General features: G+C 35.9%; 1 protein-coding gene across 4 annotated transcripts in view; it reads left to right on the top strand.

The window, feature by feature from the left end:
• Positions 1 to 16,322, top strand: part of AKAP11 (A-kinase anchoring protein 11) — a 52,056-nt gene extending 35,734 nt beyond the window's left edge. For 2 of the 4 annotated variants that reach the window (XM_015120979.3, XM_001091086.5), the window contains exons 8-12: positions 2,094 to 2,249; positions 6,239 to 6,322; positions 7,088 to 7,134; positions 10,681 to 10,841; positions 12,217 to 16,322. In XM_015120979.3, the coding sequence (XP_014976465.3) occupies positions 2,094 to 2,249; positions 6,239 to 6,322; positions 7,088 to 7,134; positions 10,681 to 10,841; positions 12,217 to 12,357 (589 nt within the window). In that variant the 3' untranslated portion in view covers positions 12,358 to 16,322. The remainder of the gene's footprint in view (positions 1 to 2,093; positions 2,250 to 6,238; positions 6,323 to 7,087; positions 7,135 to 10,680; positions 10,842 to 12,216) is intronic. The other 2 variants (XM_077974413.1, XM_015120980.3) reach the window with 1 other exon arrangement.
• Positions 16,323 to 19,876: the final 3,554 nt, after the last annotated feature.

Consider the following 19,876-nt stretch of genomic DNA (forward strand, 5'->3'; position numbering starts at 1 on the left):
GGAGGAAAAGAGACTGTCCTCTGAAGTTTTTCAGACATCACTCTCAGGGGCTAGCAAATGCCTTTCTCATTGGTTTTCTCAGTAATTTCCACTTTTCCTTCTTAGAGTTGGGTGAGTAGATAGGCTCCTAAAGTTCTTCCTTGTAAGCTAGTGCTGCCCACTTTCAGCTTTTTATTAAGGCTGGAATAATTCTTTTCCTGCTTCTCTTTTTAATAATTGTGCTAGGGTTCTGTAAGTACTGACTAAGGGAAGTTGACTCTAGTGTGTAGAGTTTACTGTTTAACATTTTTTATTTCTAAAGTTAAATTTGTCTTTCAAGCTTGAAAAGAGATTCATTCAGATGGATTATTCTTTAGGGGTATTATTTGGGCTTTTTCACTTGATGTCCCTTTTTTGTTTGATTCATGAACATGACCATAAATATTTCACAAACTATAATGAACAGAGAAGTGGCGTGTGAATGCAATGAGAAATTATGTGATAGTACATTTTTATTTATTTTTGTTTGTTGTTTCGTTGTTTGTAGAGATGAGATCTCACTATGTTGCTCAGGCTGATCTTGAACTCCTGAGCTCAAGCAGTCATCCCACCCTAGCTTCCCAAAGTGCTGAGTTTACAAGCATGAGCCACGTGCCTGGCTGGTAGTGCATTTTTAGCCAACAAAACGATTATATTCTGAGCTATCATTCCGAGCCAGTATAACCTCATGGTCATTAAAAACTCTTCTCTGGATCTCATCCTTTGGGTCATTTCAGCCAAAAACCATGAGAATGTGGCACATATTAGGAACAGTATTCAAAAAAACCAAAGTAGTAATCTATTATGGTTCAGAACTATAATGTGCCTATGCTTGAAATGCTCAGTATCATTCTGTATCTTACAAAATTAGAATAGCTGAAAAAATGGGGGGCAATTCAGGGGCTATTCTGGGGATAGCATTGTGATACAGAAGTAAGTAAAATAGGCAAAAATCTGCATTCTCTTGGCGCTTATGTTATAGTGGAATAAGACAATAGGTAAGTAAAATATATAGTATGACACATAGTGATAAGTGCTTTGGGGGAAAAATAAAGCAAGTTAGGGAGTTAGGGATTAGAGAGTGCCGGTGGTGACAGTGGCGGTGGCCGTTAGGGCTGGTTTACAGTTTTGAATAGGTAGCAGGGGAAGCAATACTGGCAAAGTAATATTTGAGCCAAAAACCAAAGGCGAAGTGAGAATAAGTCATGTGGGAGTCACGGAGAACAGATTTCCAGGCATAGGGGTGGGAGTGTGCATGTTTGGGAAACAACAGAGAGGCTTGTGTTGCTGAAGTGGGAGGAGTGGACCAGGGAGAACAGTAGGAGTTCAGATGGATGTTATAAGAGGGGACAGGCAGTATGTTTTAAGGATTTGGGCTCTTATTTGGATTGGTGGGAAGCCATTGGAAGGTTTTGATCAGAAGACTGACATTTTTTCTTTTTATGAAAACATCACTTTGGACTACTTTGTTGAACATAAAATGGGGCATAAAGTGGGGCAATTAAAATAGTTGAGCAGTGAATGGACTTTCTTGTGGTGATGGAATAAAAGTATAAATGCCTCTTATTGAGAAAAATGAAAGGGGTCATATATGATCTGTGCTCAAAATCTTGGAGAGATTTGATTAGTTTGAATACAGGTTTGATTGACAATACTAGAATTTCTTGAACTACATTTTTGTTCTTAAAGCCAGAAAGAGACTCCTTTAATATAAATAAAAGTACTGTTTTACAAAGTAGATGATAAACTTAGGAACTTGTACTCCCCGTAGTATCTCAGTTGAAAAATGAACTGCTTTAAATAGAATTTAGAGAAATAATGCCCTAGGGATAGATCCACTGGAGATTAACTAAGTTATGGCTGTTGGTGGGTACCTCAGTTATCTTTGAAATTAATACTCTATCCTACAGTCTCTTTATTGGCAGACTCAAATAAAGGATTACACGAGCCACTGGTCTGACTCTGAATACCATTTCTTGTTTTTATCATCTTTATCATCAAATTGATAGTCTTGTAAGTTCAGTATCTGGGATGCTTTCAAATTTGATTTTTTTTTCTTTTTTTCTTCTTTTTAGTTCAAAAGAAATAGAAGACTTTCAGTCAGCCGAGTCTGTCGGTAGCCAGCAGATGAACCTCAGTATTGGTGATGACAGCACTGGTAGCTGGTCTAATTTAAGTTTTGAAGATGAACACCAAGATGAAAGCAGCAGTTTTCATCATCTCAGTGAAAGGTAACTACACTTTTGCATATAATTGTGTAATTTCGGTCCTCAGATCTCAGAAGTGAGCTATAAATTTACATTATTATTTTAAAATTCTAAATTTGAAAATACGCTATTACTTTCAACATGTATTTTATTGTTCACAACGTATTTCTAATTGTTTTTAATACTTATTTAATACAGTAAGTAGCCCAGCTAATTTTATTTGGGTGTGCCAATAGTTGATTTGAAAAATATTGCATACATTTAATTTATTCCTTTTAAGCTTCTCCCGAACTTTTTATGAACTTCTGAGGAAAATATTTTTTTTCACTTTAAAAAGCGTCCTTTTTTTTCTTTAAAGAACAAGAAAAAAGTTATCTGTAAAAGGCATCAAAATAACCCTGTAATTTTCCTGATATTAGTTGAAATAGTATCTTTTTGGTGGGGTGAGAGTCTTTACTTGTCCTGCTGTTAGGAACAAAATGACCTGGAACACTTATACTTGAATGATTGAAAATACATAAGTCAAAGCCATTATAAAAATATGATTTTGTGTAGCACAAGGCACTTATCTCATATATAACTTTCTTAGTTAACTTTGTTCATAACAGTGGTGTTTGAAATATTTTGTTAATTATGAGACAGTTGTTTATTATAGTCTTAACCTCTACCTAAAGGCCTTTCTGACCTATAAAATTCTATAACTCTTTATCCACATTAACTGATAACTAGAAATAATAGATACCATTTGTAGCGGAGTCGTGAGGGAGGAAAGGGTTTTCAGCATACTGCTAGTTTCAGACATGTGTGGAAAGGACCTGTGAACCATCAGTTGAACTTAGCCCCTGGAAATAGCAAACAAGGTGTGGGAGGGAAGGCGACTCTTGGAAGAGGGAATGAGGTAGCATAAGGAAAGGAAATGGCTTTTCACCTGATAGAACACTTAATCTCGGAGAGTTTTGTTTGATGCTTGGATTAACCTGGAAATATTAATATTTTGTAAAATATATTTCATAGTTTATTATGGTTATACCATCAATATTTTTTAAAATCTAGGTCCAAAAAGACAGTGTTTAAAACTAGTAGAAACAAGTGGGGGCAATGTCACAAATCACGATTTGGCCATTTTCCATAACTTTCTCTACAAAAGGATACTAACATTTAGTTTCTTCTCTCATTTTGAGAAACACAGGCTTCTAGGATTTCAGTGGGGTTGACAGTGTTGACAGGAAATCCTGGCGTTAAAATGGGAGACTGAGGTGTGGGTAGAGGCTAGCAGCATTAAGAGGACTTGTAGTCAGTTGAACAACTCTGTGCTGAATGTTATCTAATTTGATGAGAAAAAAGGAATCATCTTACCAGTTTCTGTCCTTAGTTCTGTCCTCCTTAGCATTATTTATTAATGATGTGGAATACCCATTTGTGGGTGATTCAACACAGGCTGAAAAAAGAATCCCATGAACAGAACAAAGGTTAAAAAGACCAAATCAGGCTGAGGTTAAAATAATTATGTTTAACATGGATAAATGCATTTAAGCTCAGAAAATTAATGATTAATATTTGAACTTAAGTGGGGAGCAAACCTGGCTTAATGGCATTTTGTCAGAAAAAGACCTGTGTTTCCATTGACCACAGTTGTAACGTGACTTAATGTAATGCTGCATGGTATTAAGGTTCTGGCACAGAGAAAAAGATCACGGGGCTCATCCAGGATTGGTGGTATGCTTGTTGCATATACAGTTTCCAGGGTCTCACCTCCAGAGATGAAGATTTATGAAGTCAGTGGAGGGTCCTGAGAATCTGCATGCTTGATAAGCAGGTACTGGACCACTGCAGTACTTATACCACTGGCTGGAGTACTCCTGTGCTAGACATAGGAAATATGAAAAGACATAAAAGAAAATGATGGAAGCAGGGTAGTGTTTCAAGAGTGAAGCAGGAAAACTCTTAAGAAATTTTTTTAATGTTGGGTTAATACAGGGTGATCATACTTCCCACTTAGGATAGTTTGGCTTACTTCTGCTGTTCTGTTGTAATTATTAATGGTGAGGCCTTTCATTTAAAAAAGTGTCCTGGTTAGATGAAAAATGTATACAGTCATCTAGTTAGAAGTGGCATTTTATGAAGAATGACTTCAAATACCCATTTGGAGGCACAAAGAGGAAGGGGGATAAGATTAGAGAGAATTTGAATTTTTGGTCTTTACTTCGTTTAGCTGTTTTTGTTTTAATATTTATGTAATAGGTAGGTGATGGATTTTTATTATTAAGTGGAAGAATCGTTATGATGGGTAAAATTTTATATATTTTTTTCTTTGCTATAATCTTTCTATTAATAGAAAGAGTGTGTTTGAGATGACTAATTTTCTTTTTCTCCTTGGCTCACAGCTGTCTGTCCATTCTTTATTTGTATATTTTCTTATTTTTAGTTTATCTGACAATGAACTACATGGGTTTGAACAGTTTTATAATAGAGCTATATTTGTTTGAACATATGTTAAAAAGACCCTGCTCAGTTTTAATTTTTACTCTCTAATACATTATGATTTGTGACAGTTTGATCATGTTAGAGTGAATATAACTATGCAAATTATTTGAGATTGCTTGGAAGTTTTTTAGAACTTGAAGTAATCACCTTTTTTTGGTAACCATATCAACATTTACTGATGTACATGAAATGATTTTATGTTTACTTTTTTAGAACCAAAATTTTGGTTTGTATAAATATTACTTTTTATAATTGCCTAGCCTAATATTGGGAAAAATAGCTGCTTATCACTGCCAACTAATGTGCTTACTAATGTTTAATAATTAGAAATGATTAGAATTTTTAAATTGCATGCTGAGGGTTTTAATCTGAAAATTTGAATTTAATTTTATTTCTGAACATGGTTGCTTTTTAAAAAAATTGCTTTGCTGCAGTTTTAGAAAATAGTTGCTTTCTTCTTCAGTTGATTAGGTAGTATAAGACGTTATCTGTATGTGGTATTTGTGACTGACCAACTAGACAAGTGTAATGCTTGATTTAGTCTTGGCTATTCTAGCTGTATTCTGAAGAAAATGTTTGTTATTTGCCACCTACTTGGAGGTGAATTATACATACTGAATTATACATAATATATGAAACGAAGATCATTGACATAATAGTATTTTAAAATCTGAAACATGTTTTGCCCAAATAGTTAGAAAAGGTCTGTTTGGGACTATGTCTTAGAGCCTTCCGTCCCATCTCCCCCGACATCCCCTCACCCAAACCTGTCACTGCTTTGCACTATCTAAAGACCTGAGAGAGGCCGGGCGCGGTGGCTCAAGCCTGTAATCCCAGCACTTTGGGAGGCCAAGACGGGCGGATCACGAGGTCAGGAGATCGAGACCATCCTGGCTGGCTAACACGGTGAAACCCCGTCTCTACTAAAAAATACAAAAAGCTAGCCGGGCGACGTGGCGGGCGCCTGTAGTCCCAGCTACTCGGGAGGCTGAGGCAGGAGAATGGCGTAAACCCGGGAGGCGGAGCTTGCAGTGAGCTGAGATCCGGCCACTGCACTCCAGCCTGGGGACAGAGCGCGACTCCGTCTCAAAAAAAAAAAAAAAAAAAAAAAAAAAAGACCTGAGAGAATGTTAACCTGTTTTTTTTTTTAACTTTATCCAAATTGAAAGGTATTGGCATTTCACAAATTAGAGTTCAAGATTGGTCTTAAGACATTAACTTTCCTGTGAAACTTATTAATTCATGCGTTCATTTGCTGTCCTAAAAGCCATTCTGTTAATCTGTAAAATACAAGTTTAGATAATTTTCATGATCTATTGAGAAGAAAGAAAAAACTCCCAAATCTCTGAACTTGTCAGGCCCCGTTTAGAGTAGCAGTGATGGTCTCTCTCCACTCTGGATGTTCCCCTTCATTGTGACAGCTTCAGAACATCTGCAGTTATCAAGGACAGAAGCTGTTCCAAGGAAAACAAAGGTCTTTTCTACTATTCATTTTCTAGTTCAGCTCTGTTCTTTTCTTCCTCTGGCAGTAATGGTAACAGCAGTAGCTGGAGCAGTCTTGGTTTAGAAGGAGATTTGTATGAGGACAATTTATCCTTTCCAACATCAGACAGGTTGGTCCAGTCTAGAAACTTAAAAACTGATGAGTCTGTCACCACTAATGCATGATGTCATTTTCTTCAAAGAATGTGGGTTACAATGCCAGTATATATCAACCTGCTTTTCTCCTGTATTTTGACATGATTCTGCTTGATGAATTCACATCTAATGAAAAAATTCAACTATGCTAAGATATGACTGACATCTAATTGCAAAATGTGTCACTGTTATGCATGTGTTGCTCTGCTTGCTATTTTTCATTCTACCAATTATTTCATTCAAAAGAGCTTGCTTCCTACAGGATTTCTGTTGGGTTTTTTTGTTATGTTTTTTTTGTATGTGATTTTATTTTATGTATAAGAAAAGTATAAGTAAAAAGTGTTTTTACTGTATTAAAAAATATATAAATTGCATCAGCTAAACCATTAACAAATTATTCCTGGCATTTTGTGAGATTCAAATGCTACATTAAATTTCGTAGACTATTTCAACTTTAAATGATTTTAAATTGAATAATATTATGAAATTACATGGCACTTATATATATCATGGTAAGGTAGGATTTCTTGGTTTTAATAACTTTAGGGATCATTTGCAATTCAGATTTTAACATGAAATGATGTGAGAAGCAAAGCTTCCTTTTTTAATTGTCATTTCTCCCCTTTCTAAATGTCACATGTCATATTGTAACATTCATTACCACATTTTTAAGAATTTGTTTTGATACCATTATTAATTAAAGTTTTTTTTGTAACTACTTCTGCTATTTTATTCATAAGTGATGGACCAGATGATAAAGATGAAGAGCATGAGGATGAAGTAGAAGGTAATTTGATTTGTTTTTCAAAGTGTTGGCATGTCTTTTGTATAAGGTTTCCTAGAAGAGTCTTTATGCATTTTTGTCAGATAGGCTCTAGGTTATTTGTGTAAAACATTATAAATCAGGGTATTTTTGAAATAATTTTGTTTGTCCACTTCTAGATCCTTCGCTGAGTAGTTTTATTTGATTGCTACACTAATGAAATTGTCATTGGTGTAAAGAAATACTGGGCAGGCACGGTGGCTCACGCCTATATTCCCAGCATTTTGGATGGCTGAGGTGGGTGGATTGTTTGAGGCCAGGAGTTCAAGACCGGCCTGGCCAACATGGTGAAACCCCATCTCTACTGAAAATACAAAAATTAGCTGGGCATGGTGGTGGGTGCCTGTCATCCCAGCTATTCGAGAGGCTGAGGCACAGGATTCGCTTGAATCTGGGAGGCAGAGGTTCCAGTGAACTGAGATCATGCCACTGCACTCCAGCCTGGGTGACAGAGCCAGAGACTCTGACTCAAAAAAAAAAAAAAAAAAAAAGAAAAGAAAAGAAAAAAGAAAGGAATACTTCATGAGAATTATTTGATTATTTGAGATAAATTAATTATAATCTCTCCACATAATTATTTTCAAAATATAAAAGCTAAAATTCTTACTCATAAGATAATTTATTTTAACTATGGCATATTATTTTCCTTCCAAACTGGTAACTTGTAGAACTAGGGTTTCATGTCAAACTTAGGTGAGTCAGTAATATTTTTACTTATCTTGTTTAAAAGATATTTCTAAGTTAATTCTTCTTCCCTCCCCCAGTTCCAGTGCTTCACTCACACATATACATATTTAAAGAAAATATTCAGATCCTTCCTTAATGAACATAGTTCCAAGTATGTCAGTACTAGATATCATTGGCCACAGTTTTGGATCATGGTTTGTAATCCTTAATTCATATGTTAAAATATCTGAGTTTATTCATCTGAGTGAATTTAGAAACTTTACTTTGAAGCTGAGTTTTCATTATATTCAGATGGTTGTTGAATTTTTTTCTAAAAGTCTAATTTTTTCTTAATTTTGAAAATACCAATAATGTCTTCTATAAAGTGGCACTTATAAAAGTATTTGTACTCTTTGAGATACTTGTTTTTGAACTAGTGATGTTTTAAAAATTGCTTCTCTAGAAGCAGGCAAACAGAAAATAGCTAAAAAGAATTTCCCGAAATTTACTTTATGACACCTGAATTTTCAATAAGTTTAACACCTTGTTTAGGGAAGTCACATCCCAATTTTTAAGCTGCAATCTTCAGACTTAAGATTATTATTTTTTTAGTTTTAATGTCTCTGTAAGTCGACATTCTTTATATAGGGCTTCTAGAAGTCAGTTTTTCTCATCAGATACAAAGTCGAGATGGGGCAATATTTTTAGTGTTATTGATATTTGATATTGATATCCCCTACTGCAATACTTGTTTCATTCTTGTTCAATAAAAAAGTGTTGACTTTGTTTATAAAAGTTCTATGCCTTTTCTCAAGTAACACCTGTGAACAGTTATTCTAAAGGCTACAAATGCATGTGGTAAGTATTCTCTAATGAACTAGCAATTGCTTAACTAGCTTTACTGAGGAATGATTAAGAAAAAAGATACAAGTTAATATAAATATGAAATTTATTTTGAAAAAGATTACTTTTGGCACTAACCAGGCTGTTAAGGATTTCTTTTGTGAGTAGGTAGAAACAGGAGATTAATTATATGTTGATATGTCATTACTGAGCTTTTGAGATTATAGGTATTTCTCATTATATAGAAAGTTACAGCCAACTTTAAATTTGTTAGAGATTGGTAAATTAGGAGATAGATTGGTCTGGATTTATAGAAAGACTCAAAATTATGGAAATCCTAAGGCAACAAACTTCTTTTAAAAAAAAAATTTGTAGTTGCAGGATGTCAGTCCCTCCCCTTTTCATTAATTGTTAGTGGCTTCTCTAAAGAGAGAGCTGTTTGAAGGTTCTTGTAGGCCAGGCAACCAGGAGTCCTGAACTGAGAAAACACCAGCAGTGCAGAGAAGCAGTGGGGTGACTTAGCTTCCAGCCCCCTGAACTCCGCAGGATTGCAAAAAGGCCCAGAGACCATGCCTTGTACCGTGGTGTACCAAACCTATTTTTGATTGAGAGTGTTTGAGAGAGGGGAGGGAAAAGACAATACATTTATTTTTAGAGAGTAATGTGGACCAAATCTTTTAAATTAAAAATTAGGGACCAACACAAATCCTGAAAATAATTAATAGTGGTCTAGAATGGCCTGCAAACTGTAGCAGAGAATCAGACATCTGTCAGCAGTCTTTCCATTACTGGTACATATTGGCATGATGTCTGCCAGCATGCCCTGGTGCTCACCTCTTGTGGTGTGTGTTAAGGGGTGGAGGGGTCCTGGTCTCAGCACTCCGTATTGCTCAGGTGTCATTAAGCAGCAGGAATGTTAAATGCATGATATTGGCCCACAAGTCATTATTCCATCAACAGAGATGGATCTCTCTTTGTGATGAAAACAAAAGTACCATAAAAAAAGAAAATAAATTAGAGATAATCTTGATACTTGGAGTATACCAGAAAATTCCCTGATCTGGCTTTGGGTTAAGTGGTTGCATATGGCATTTCCTCCCAGTTTTGTCTGAAGAATGAGTGATTAAGAGCATGGAGCTAGACTGCCTGTGTAAATGTCCTGGCTCAGCCACTTCCCCACTGGAGGACTCTGGGGCTCTCATTGCCTCAGATCTCTCACCTGTAGGATGGATACGATAATAGTTTCTACGTCATAGAGTGGTTGTGAGGATTAAAGGAGTTTGTACATATAAAGAGCTTAGAACAATACTTAGGATGGAATATGTGCTGCACAAATGTTGCTGCTCTTCTTTATTTGAGATTTTTGTTTTTTGAGACAGTCTTGCTCCGTTACCCAGGCTGGAGTGCAGTGGTACAATTTCGGATCACTGCAACCCCTGTCTCCTGGGTTCCAGTGATTCTTGTGCCACAGCCTCCTGAGTACCTGGGACTACAGGCATGTGCCACCATACCTGGCTGGATTTTGTATATTTAGTAGTGATGGGGTTTCACCATGTTGGGCAGGCTGGTCTTGAACTCTTGGCCTCAAGTGATCTGCCCACCTCGGCCTCCCAGAGTGCTGGGATTATAGGCCTGAGCCACCATACCCAGCCTCATTTTAATTTTTATTGTGATGATAGCTTTATAGTTCTATTTTCTCTGTAACCCATTGGTCATAATTTATATCAAATTATGGTATTTATAGAACTTGAATTCATTACGTTAAAATGGTGTTTTACATTTTTGCAATCAATAAATGATCAAAGTTGTTCCTTTGTTTTACATTATTTTGCCCTTTAAAAGTTTTAGTTGAGGTTATGGTGTGGTTAGAAAAAGATGGATGTTTTTTCACCATTTATTAGAATCCTAAGGAAGGGAAAATATTTGTATCTACTTGACAACCAGAGTATTGAGAGTTAAATTGATGAGTTTTACTTTACATTGTTTACATTTAAATATTAGGTTTGGGGCAAGATGGAAAGACACTGCTAATTACGAATATTGACATGGAGCCATGCACGGTAGACCCCCAGCTAAGGATTATTCTTCAATGGCTCATTGCCTCTGAGGCTGAAGTTACAGAACTTTATTTTCATGACTCTGCAAATAAGGAGTTTATGCTAGTAAGTACCTACCTTATAGAGGGTTAGTATACATTTAACAGTAGATGATGTTCTTGTCATGTGGTTGGTCTAACAAGATGCCTGGTGATGGCAGAGTGGTTAAATGCTTAGGCTGTAGTATCCAACAGTTTGGGTTCAGACATCAGCTCTGCCTCTTTCTAGCAGGGTAACCAGAGGCAGGTTCACCAGTCTGTCTCATTGCCCCTAACTGCGCTATGCAAATGAATATAGAATCTACCTTACAGGGGTTTATGAGGATTAAATATAATGTTAAAAAAATGCTTAGTCTAATGCCTGGCATAACACTAAGCTCTCAAAGGTAGATGCTATTAATAAGCATTGTGTGTGTTCCTATGAAAAAGTTGAATTATTCTCTGTATTTAATTGATTCATAATTGTACCTAATATATCTTTCTCTGATAATCCAGTTTCATTCATATGAGAAGCTGTCATAATTAAAAGTCGATAAAAGTTTAAACAAGATGCTTACTATGTGCGAAATACCTTATTAGTCAAGATTTTCAGTTTACAGTCTTAAGGTTTTTGTTGCATAATTTTCTTTATTGGAAGTTTCCTTTTGGTGTGGTAGAAATATTCTAATTGTGGTGATGGTTGCATTCAACTTGGAGAACATACTAAAAACCATTGACTAAGACACTTTGGGTGAATTGTATGTTATGTGAGTTTTATCTCAATAAAGCTGTTTTTAAAAAGGTTAAGCATATATATGTTAACACAAATTAGTTTTTCAGAATTTAACTTACAGATCTTTCAAAACTTAAGAGCTTTTACAGAACTTAGTAGAAAAAGAAGTGAACGAAGGCATGTCATGAGTGGGACAACAGGATTTATTTAAACCTGTATTTATGTATGTATGTATGTATGTATGTTGAAACATTAACATTTTTTAACTTAGAAAGCCATGTCATCATTGAGGCTAGAGTGTGTATTCCAGAAAAATAACATACTATATGTTGTGGAAGGAAAATCCACATCCGTTTATTGAGCTTGACGTTGTCTTTATTATTTTATGTTCTAATTGAGGGTGTGGCAGTTGTATTTAGTTAGGTGAAGAATTTCCTGTAGAAACTCAGTCTCTGCACTCCCACACAGACTATTTGCTTGGTGAGGTTTGTGGAGCTTTGTCTCCAGCGATCCCAAAGTGTCATTCTCCGGAGGAGATGTGTTTATATAGGGGAAGAAGGGAAAATGTTTAATTTGGGTAAAGGGGTAGCGGTTTAGAGGGGAAGACCTTGTTATAACTAGGAAACTATTTAATTGTAAACAGCAGGATTCTTAGTTTCAGCTAAAAATAAAAGCTTTGTTATAAAATTGTTTTTGGTTAATGTTTGACACATCTTTCTTTCGTTCTTAGCTTTCAAAACAATTACAAGAGAAAGGATGGAAAGTGGGAGACCTCCTGCAGGCTGTGCTTCAGTACTATGAAGTGATGGAAAAAGCTTCCAGTGAGGAGAGATGCAAGTCGCTGTTTGATTGGCTCTTGGAAAATGCATAGAGCAAACCCCAAACCAGTATATTTTAGTATTTGTTTGGGGAGGGGAACAAGCCAATAAAGATGTTTAGGATAAAATTTGAATAGTGAATATTAACATTGTCAGTCAGTTGGGAGGCAAGTAAATATAGCTTTCTAAGCGCTTTGGGTTATCACTCAGTGTATATAGTTCATACTTTTGTAATCTCTGTCAAAATACTAGCTTCATTTATTCTTCTATACATGTGTGTAGTGTGTGAAGACCCTAAGAACATGTATTTGAAGGAAGGTCTAACCATGGGGTTTTCAGGGGCATTGTCTGACCACATTCTTTTTGTATCCAAATAGTGCTGCTAGAAACTGCACTGAAGTGGCTGAGGATAGGTTCCAGTGATAGAGTTATCATTTTGCTCCTTTGCAAACAAATGGCATCTAATTAATAACTAGTCTGACATCAGAAAATAAAATTGAGGCTGATTTTTTTTAATTTCTAGTAGATTTTTGGTCTTTCCTGTTTTTAAAAGTCAGTTTCATTTTCATATTTCATAGTTCAGCTGTTGGTAGCTTTTTGATTTCCCCAAACTATTTAATTTCTTAGCAAAAACATTAGTATTTTAGGTTTCTATGAACACTAAGTGATAGTTTGACCCATCCTTTCATCAGATCACATTATTTGCCAATGCTGCCAGTCATTCTGGCATGAAAGTGATTGTGTGTGTGTGTGTGTGTGTGTGTAAAGGAGTACTTTAACCTTGCCAGTTTGTTCCCTCTTTTATTTTACTGTTTTCTTTTTAGAAACCCACTGTTAAGATTTAAAAAGGTGCTTTAAAATAAAACACCTATAAAGATTGTGCAGTAAGAATTTTTATTCCTCTTTTTGACGATTTTGGGTTCCCAATTTATCTTACAAGTGAAAAATTATAAAACATGTTGAAATTTTAAAAATTAATATTAATATGGAAATGCATTTAGAGAAGCCAATAGTTTTTATTGGATTTTTGAAAAAAAAACTCTCTACCAAGAATATGGTTGAAAAATTGGGATCCCCCCACCCCCTCACCATATCTACACCGTCTTGTCAAGTTCTCTGACATGATCTTTCTGGGCTCTACATTTCCTACTAGTTTGTGTCCAGAAACTGCAAGTTGACATGAATAGAGGACCAAGGTTGTGTTTTGCTTTTGTCTGTCTCTCCCCTCCTCCCGCTCTCTGCCCACTCCCCCACTCTCTGCCCTCTCCCCCACTCTCTGCCCTCTCCCCAACTCTCACCTCCCCCACTCCCCCTACTCTCTCACCTCCCCACCACCACTCTCTCTCACCTCCCACTGTGTCCTGTGGATGTGTGTGTATTTGGGTGTGTAAATGTTGGTTCTTCCACTACTGGATTTTGTAATCTAGGAGAAATCACTTTTTGTGGGGGCTTTGGTTTTGCTCCATTACATTTTCATTTTTTTCTGAGCATTGACTGACCTGAAAGCTGCACAAAATGTAGAAGACATAGCACCTGCCAAGGAATAGGGAATAAGGGCACTTACATTAATGTGAATTAGTAATTGTGGTATAGAAATGTTTTATAGTGAAAGATTCAGATTTGCTTTTTAAGAAAAATGCCAAAAGCTATTTAAATAACTTGAGGTAACATTGTAGGTTTTGATTTTTCTCAATTTAAGATACAGAAATACAGCAAGCCTTAATATAAAGTTTCCTGAAGTTTTTTCAAGTATTTTTTAAGGTGGAGAAATGCAGGAATTGTATAACCAGAATTGTTTCTGCCTTTAGCTTTTCAGAACTTGAGATGTGGCTGCACTGGACTGGGTTTGTAAATGTTAGGACTAGGAATGTTTGCTCTTGTTAATTATGAATTAATTGGTTATTAAGTTTAGAATGCATTTTTACAAGTATGTATCAAATTGTGTTTAGTAACTTGAGTGTATGCACAGGTTTGATCAACAGCAAAATAGAGTTCTGAATTTCTTTCAAAGTGACAATACATTATTTTGTAAAACTTTGTGTTTGAAAATGTTTACTTCTGTTTATGGTGTAATCATTCTGAGGTGAGACTTTTCTTATTCTTATTTCCTTTGCATTTTGCTAGAGCTGTGCTGAGTTCAGCATTTGCTTATTTAACCACTACAAAATGACAGACCAGTTATTAGGTATTAGCATGTGTGGTAATAATAATAGTGGAACTTCACACTTACATCAATTCAGTGCAGGGGCATAGAGTAAAATATTAAATATTGGCAGATGTGAAAAGAAGTGTGAGTTAAAAATATTAAATATTGGCAAGTGCGAAAAGAAGTGTCAAACTTCCTCATATAGAGAAAAGAATTTTGAGTTTAGAGCAGTATCTTTTAATTAAGTATAGTCTAAACTTAACTTTCTTTAAAGGCACTTTGTGGTTTTTCCAAAGATATTCTAGATCTATTTGGTTGCTCTATAGTCAAACAGCTCTTTTGAAGACAACTCTCTTATTTTATTACAAATTGGCTTGATGTATTTCTACTGTAACATTGTAATATTGCTGTGCTGTACATTTTGGCCCTTATGAAATATATCTTTTTCAGAACCGTTAAAGTTTTTATGTACATTGAGCTGAATTCTCCGCTTACCAGTTTCATAACCTTCAAATGATATGTGGAAAAAAGTGAATGAGACCTCTGATAGGGGGTTTTCAGAACCTTGTTCACACCAAAATGTGACAGTTCTTTCATGTTTTCCTAAACCAAGTTAAAATTACATGTATATTTTGGTGTTAAGGTTGATATTTAAAATATTTCTGATTTATACAAAAGGAATGTTTCCTTTATAAATCACAGAAGAAAATAGTATCTGTTGGATGTTTGATATAATTTAATGGCATTATAAAACCTTTAAGAGGATTCATGGTGAATATATGTGATAACATCTTTATACTTTGAAAAATGTTCCACTTCCCCTTCAGATATTTGTTGTAAGTTAATTCAAATCTTAATACTTTAATTTTGCTCCAACAAGGGCTTGATGTTGCTGGTAAGAGAATTTACTTATAAATGCACTATGTATAAAGTGAAAGATAGTTTACTTATCTGACTTTGATATTAGAAGGCTGACATTAGTGCACATTCCCCAAATGCAGAGTTTAACCTTGATTCTTCATTTAAATGTCTACTTAATTATTTAGCTGATATTCTTCCACAATTACTATATTCAATTTCCCATCAGTATATCACTTTAAATTTTATGTTTTTCTAAGGAAACTTTCCACAGAATTTTAAACAACTGATGCATCCATACTCAGGGTGTAGGGAGAATACTTGGCATTTAAATACCCTGTCCACCTGTCACCAGCACAAGAGAATTAGAGCTTCAGTGAGAATTTAGAAAAATTATACTAAAGTGAGATGAATTTTTTCTCATTTTCAGCAAAACTCCTCTAAGCATTTACTCATTTACTGTATTCCTGCTCTGAAGATGTGGATACAGAATTAGTCACTCTTGTCACTTTATTTATTTATTGGTTTTTTTTTAACCATCTGTGTACATTCCTTTCATAGGGTAGAGTTGTAGTTCTACAGGTTCTTATTTTGTTTTTGTTGTAATGTTTGAATACTATTTAATATCCGGTTTTAATATTGCTGGATTTGCTACCTTTGGTTACTTGTGCAGTGTTAAAAGTAATCCACTTTCTTGTTTAATATACCAGATACATAGCAAAAGCAGCTTGGAATAATTATAGCTGTTTATTTGGCTGTGCTCAGTTACTACATTAAGATCTTGTACTGTGTAACAGTAACTCTTTTTTGCTCTTCAGTAATTTAATATGTTCACTTAACAAAACATGAACTTTGAGATGCACTAAAATTTTGTTTTAGCAGTGGCTCAAAAAATTTCAGAAATTACTTTTGTAATTATTTGCAATTAATTGTTCTTTTATCTTACAATTGTTTAAGCCTGTGATCTTTCTTCTCCCAACTAAGAGTTCTTCAATAAATTTAAGAAATACCTGGTCTTGGTTTTCATTCTATAATATTTCATTAACTGCTCTATAATGAGTGGGACCGCTGTGACAGAAGACCACACAAGAGGACCGAAGTGCTAGATCATGGTTTTGAGAACAAGAGAAGTTAGAAATATTTTCAACTGGACACTAGATTCTGCCTACTTATAGATGCCCTGAATGCGAACACAGTGACTTAAAAGGTTGGTTGCCCAACCTGCTTTGGATTTAATGCAAAATAGAATATTATGGTTGCCTTGAATATGAACATGGCTATGAAATTCTTCTAGCCTGGTTTGAACACTCTTTCCATAGTAAGACCATACCTCTGTTAAACCGTGTACACAGGATACTTAAAAGTTAGCTGCCGTTTTTTTTTTACTAATGGATTTGACTTTGTCTTAAGAATTTTTTTTTCCTTTTAAATAGAATATTTTTAGAGCACTTTTAGGCACACAGCAAAATTGAGCAGAAAATATAGAGCTCCCATATACCTTCTTTCCCCAGCCTCCTTCAGTGTCAGCACCCCACAATAGTGGGACATTTGTTACCATCTATGGACCAACGTTGACACACACACCATTATCATCCAGAGTCCATAGTTGACATTAGAGTTCACTGTTACGCATTTGTGGGTTTGGACAAATGCATAATTATAGGTACCTAACACTGTAATATCATACAAATAGTTTTCCTGTGCCCTATCTTAATGTAATTTAAGCCCAGAAATTAGGAAATGGTTTTAAAATGTTTTTCACAAATGTTTTAAAATGCTAGGAAATAATAGCAAACAATAAGAATGTTTGGGTGTAAGTGCACCCAGTTACTAAGAAAACCAAAAGTGCTGACAAGAAGGAAGCAAGATTCCGTAGATTATAGTGCCAGAAAGGAAGTATGGCTCAAAAGGAATGGGAAATGTGGCAAAGGACATTTGACAGTTTTACGCAGAGGGACCATATGTGATTCGTATCTTAGCTAGGACAGAGGAAGGTGAGGGACAGGGCTTGAATTACCTCAGATTTGTAAAGTGTGAGATGGAGAGGTCATTTATCTAAGGATAAATGTACTGTTGTTCCTATAATACAAAAAGTAAAAATCAGTGCTTTTGCATCGAGTTTACAGCAAGAACAAAAAAGTATATTTTGCACTTCTTTATCCTTTGTAATTTTATAATCGCCTCTCTAACTTTTGGTCAAGGGGGGTAATATTTTAGACTGGAGAGAGTGAAAAACAGTTTCAAGAGGGGGTTGAAGCCCCAGTTTTGACTTTAACTCATCCCTCTGCACCCCTACCCCCTTTTAAACAGACACCTAAATGAATTTGTTAAAGCAAGGGATTAAACCCAGACTTCTGTGTACTGAATTCTGCCCATCTGTATGTTTTGGTCTGGTGTAGAATCTTTAATAGTTACCAAACTTAAAAATAAGATTTAACATTTAAATAAGTTTTGTATTTTCATCTTCTTGAAACAATTGAAAGCTCTGAAGCAGTGATTGGGCTCTTATGTTGGCAGCAATTTAGCAGGAGCTGAATAGTGATTGCCCCTTTAATCCCAGAGTAAGTTCTCTTTTTGCCTCTGGCATGACTTACTCCAATTCCCTCATTTCTGTTGCCTGCTGGGGCCTTATAGACAGTTGAGATGCACCCACTGACTTAAAGCAGATAAGATAATGTGCTTAGAAAATCTGAACAACATTCTAGTGACTCATTCTCTAGGGTTGCTCAAAGAGGGGAGGAACATTCTAGAAATTACAAACTTGCTGAGTTTATTGCTCCTGAGTAGAAAACAAATAGTAATTGTTAAAAGCATAGTTTCGTTTGTTTGCTTGTTAGTTTTTAAAGTATGTGGATAAGGGAGAGCCAGCATAGGTTTACCAAGAGCAGAGTCTGTCAGATTTACATTTCATTTTCAGTAGGGTTATTTTGACATATTAGAGGATCAGAGATACAGTATCTAGATTTTAATGAGGCTTTTTATATGGAGAGAAGGAATGAATAACTGTGGCTTCGTAATGTTTTGAGAAATGTGTTCCCAAAGGCTTGTGGTTAATAGATCATTGTCTACCTGGGGGTCAGTGCTGTGTGTCTGTATTAGTTCTTGCATTGCTATAAATACCTGAGACTGAGTGGTTTATAAGAAAAGAAGTCTAGTTGGCTCACGGTTCTGCAGGCTCTACAGGAAGCATGGTAGCATCTGCTTCTGGGGAGGCCTTAGGAAGCTTCCAGTCATGGTGGAAGGCAAAGGGGGAGCAGGCACATCACATGGTGGGAGCAGGAGCAAGAGAGGAGGACGTGGGAGGTGCTACACACCTTTAAATGATCAGATCTTTTGAGAACTCACTACTGTGAGGACAATACCAAGAGGATGATACTAAACCATTCATGAGAAACTGTCCCTACGATCCAATCAACTCCTACCAGGCCCTACCTTCAACATTGAGGATTACAATTCAACATGAGATTTGGGTGAGGACACATCCAGATCTGAGGACACATCCAGATCATATCAGTGTCAAAGGCCATTTCATGTATGGCCTTTTTATCCAGCCGTGGAGTGAAGATTTTGTTGAGAGTAAGCTCATCAAGGATGTCGAAAAGCATTCGAGTATTACATAGTAACCATACTGAGGGATAATATTCAAACAGTTGAAATAAACTGGGAGAGCAGATAAGAGACTTTTGAGTCTATTTCTTCCTTTTGTCCTTTAACCAAACGACGGATTTGACATTCTCTTCCAAAGGTGGGGAGGTTCTGTGTTTACATATTGCCTTTTTATAACTAGGGCTTGAATATTTTCCTCCAAATACTATATTTTTATGGCTCTCTTGATATAAACTTAGTTATTTCCCTGTTACTTAGTAAATTATATGAACCCGGGACTTCTAAATATATGGGAACTGATGCTAAGGAATCCTATAAGCTTAAATCCAATAAGAGCTTAAAATGCTGTGGACTTTCGAAGAGTCACAAGGCTATCAGGAAAAAAAAAGGCCACCAGAACCACTAATATCTACAATTAACCTCTTAACCTCTTTTCTGTTTATAACAGGATGTAGGTGGCTGTGGCAGGTGAATGTGGATTCCAGGAGATCGTGATGTTACAATAGCTTTTCCAACCTATAAATCTTCTTTGAGTCAATTTTAGATGGCTTGTGACAAACGCTGGGAGGTCAGTCAAGCTGCTTAATCTGAAACTCAGTGGACTTCAGTGTCCTTGAACCCTAAGAAGCCATGGCTTCCAGAAGGAGGGGGCCCTTGGTTGAGTGACACAGTCTGCAGTGATACAGAGCCGGTGAGACATAGTATGTGGGAAGACAGATCCAATTAGGCCTTCATAGACCCAAATGGCTAAGTGCTCTAATAAGGTGGGGTAAATACTAGGTCTTGCGTAAGTACAGAGTGGTTGGAGATGAAAATAGTCCCTGCCTTTATGGAGCTTCTTGTTTAGTGAGGCAGAGTCATTAAATGAGTGATTGTGTACAGTTAAGTCCTCGCTTATGTCATTGAGAGAATCTTAGAAACTGCAACTTTAAGCAAAATGCCATATAGTGAAATCATTATTT

The sequence above is a fragment of the Macaca mulatta genome, chromosome 17 (genome assembly GCF_049350105.2).
Source record: "Macaca mulatta isolate MMU2019108-1 chromosome 17, T2T-MMU8v2.0, whole genome shotgun sequence".
Lineage (NCBI taxonomy): Eukaryota > Metazoa > Chordata > Mammalia > Primates > Cercopithecidae > Macaca > Macaca mulatta.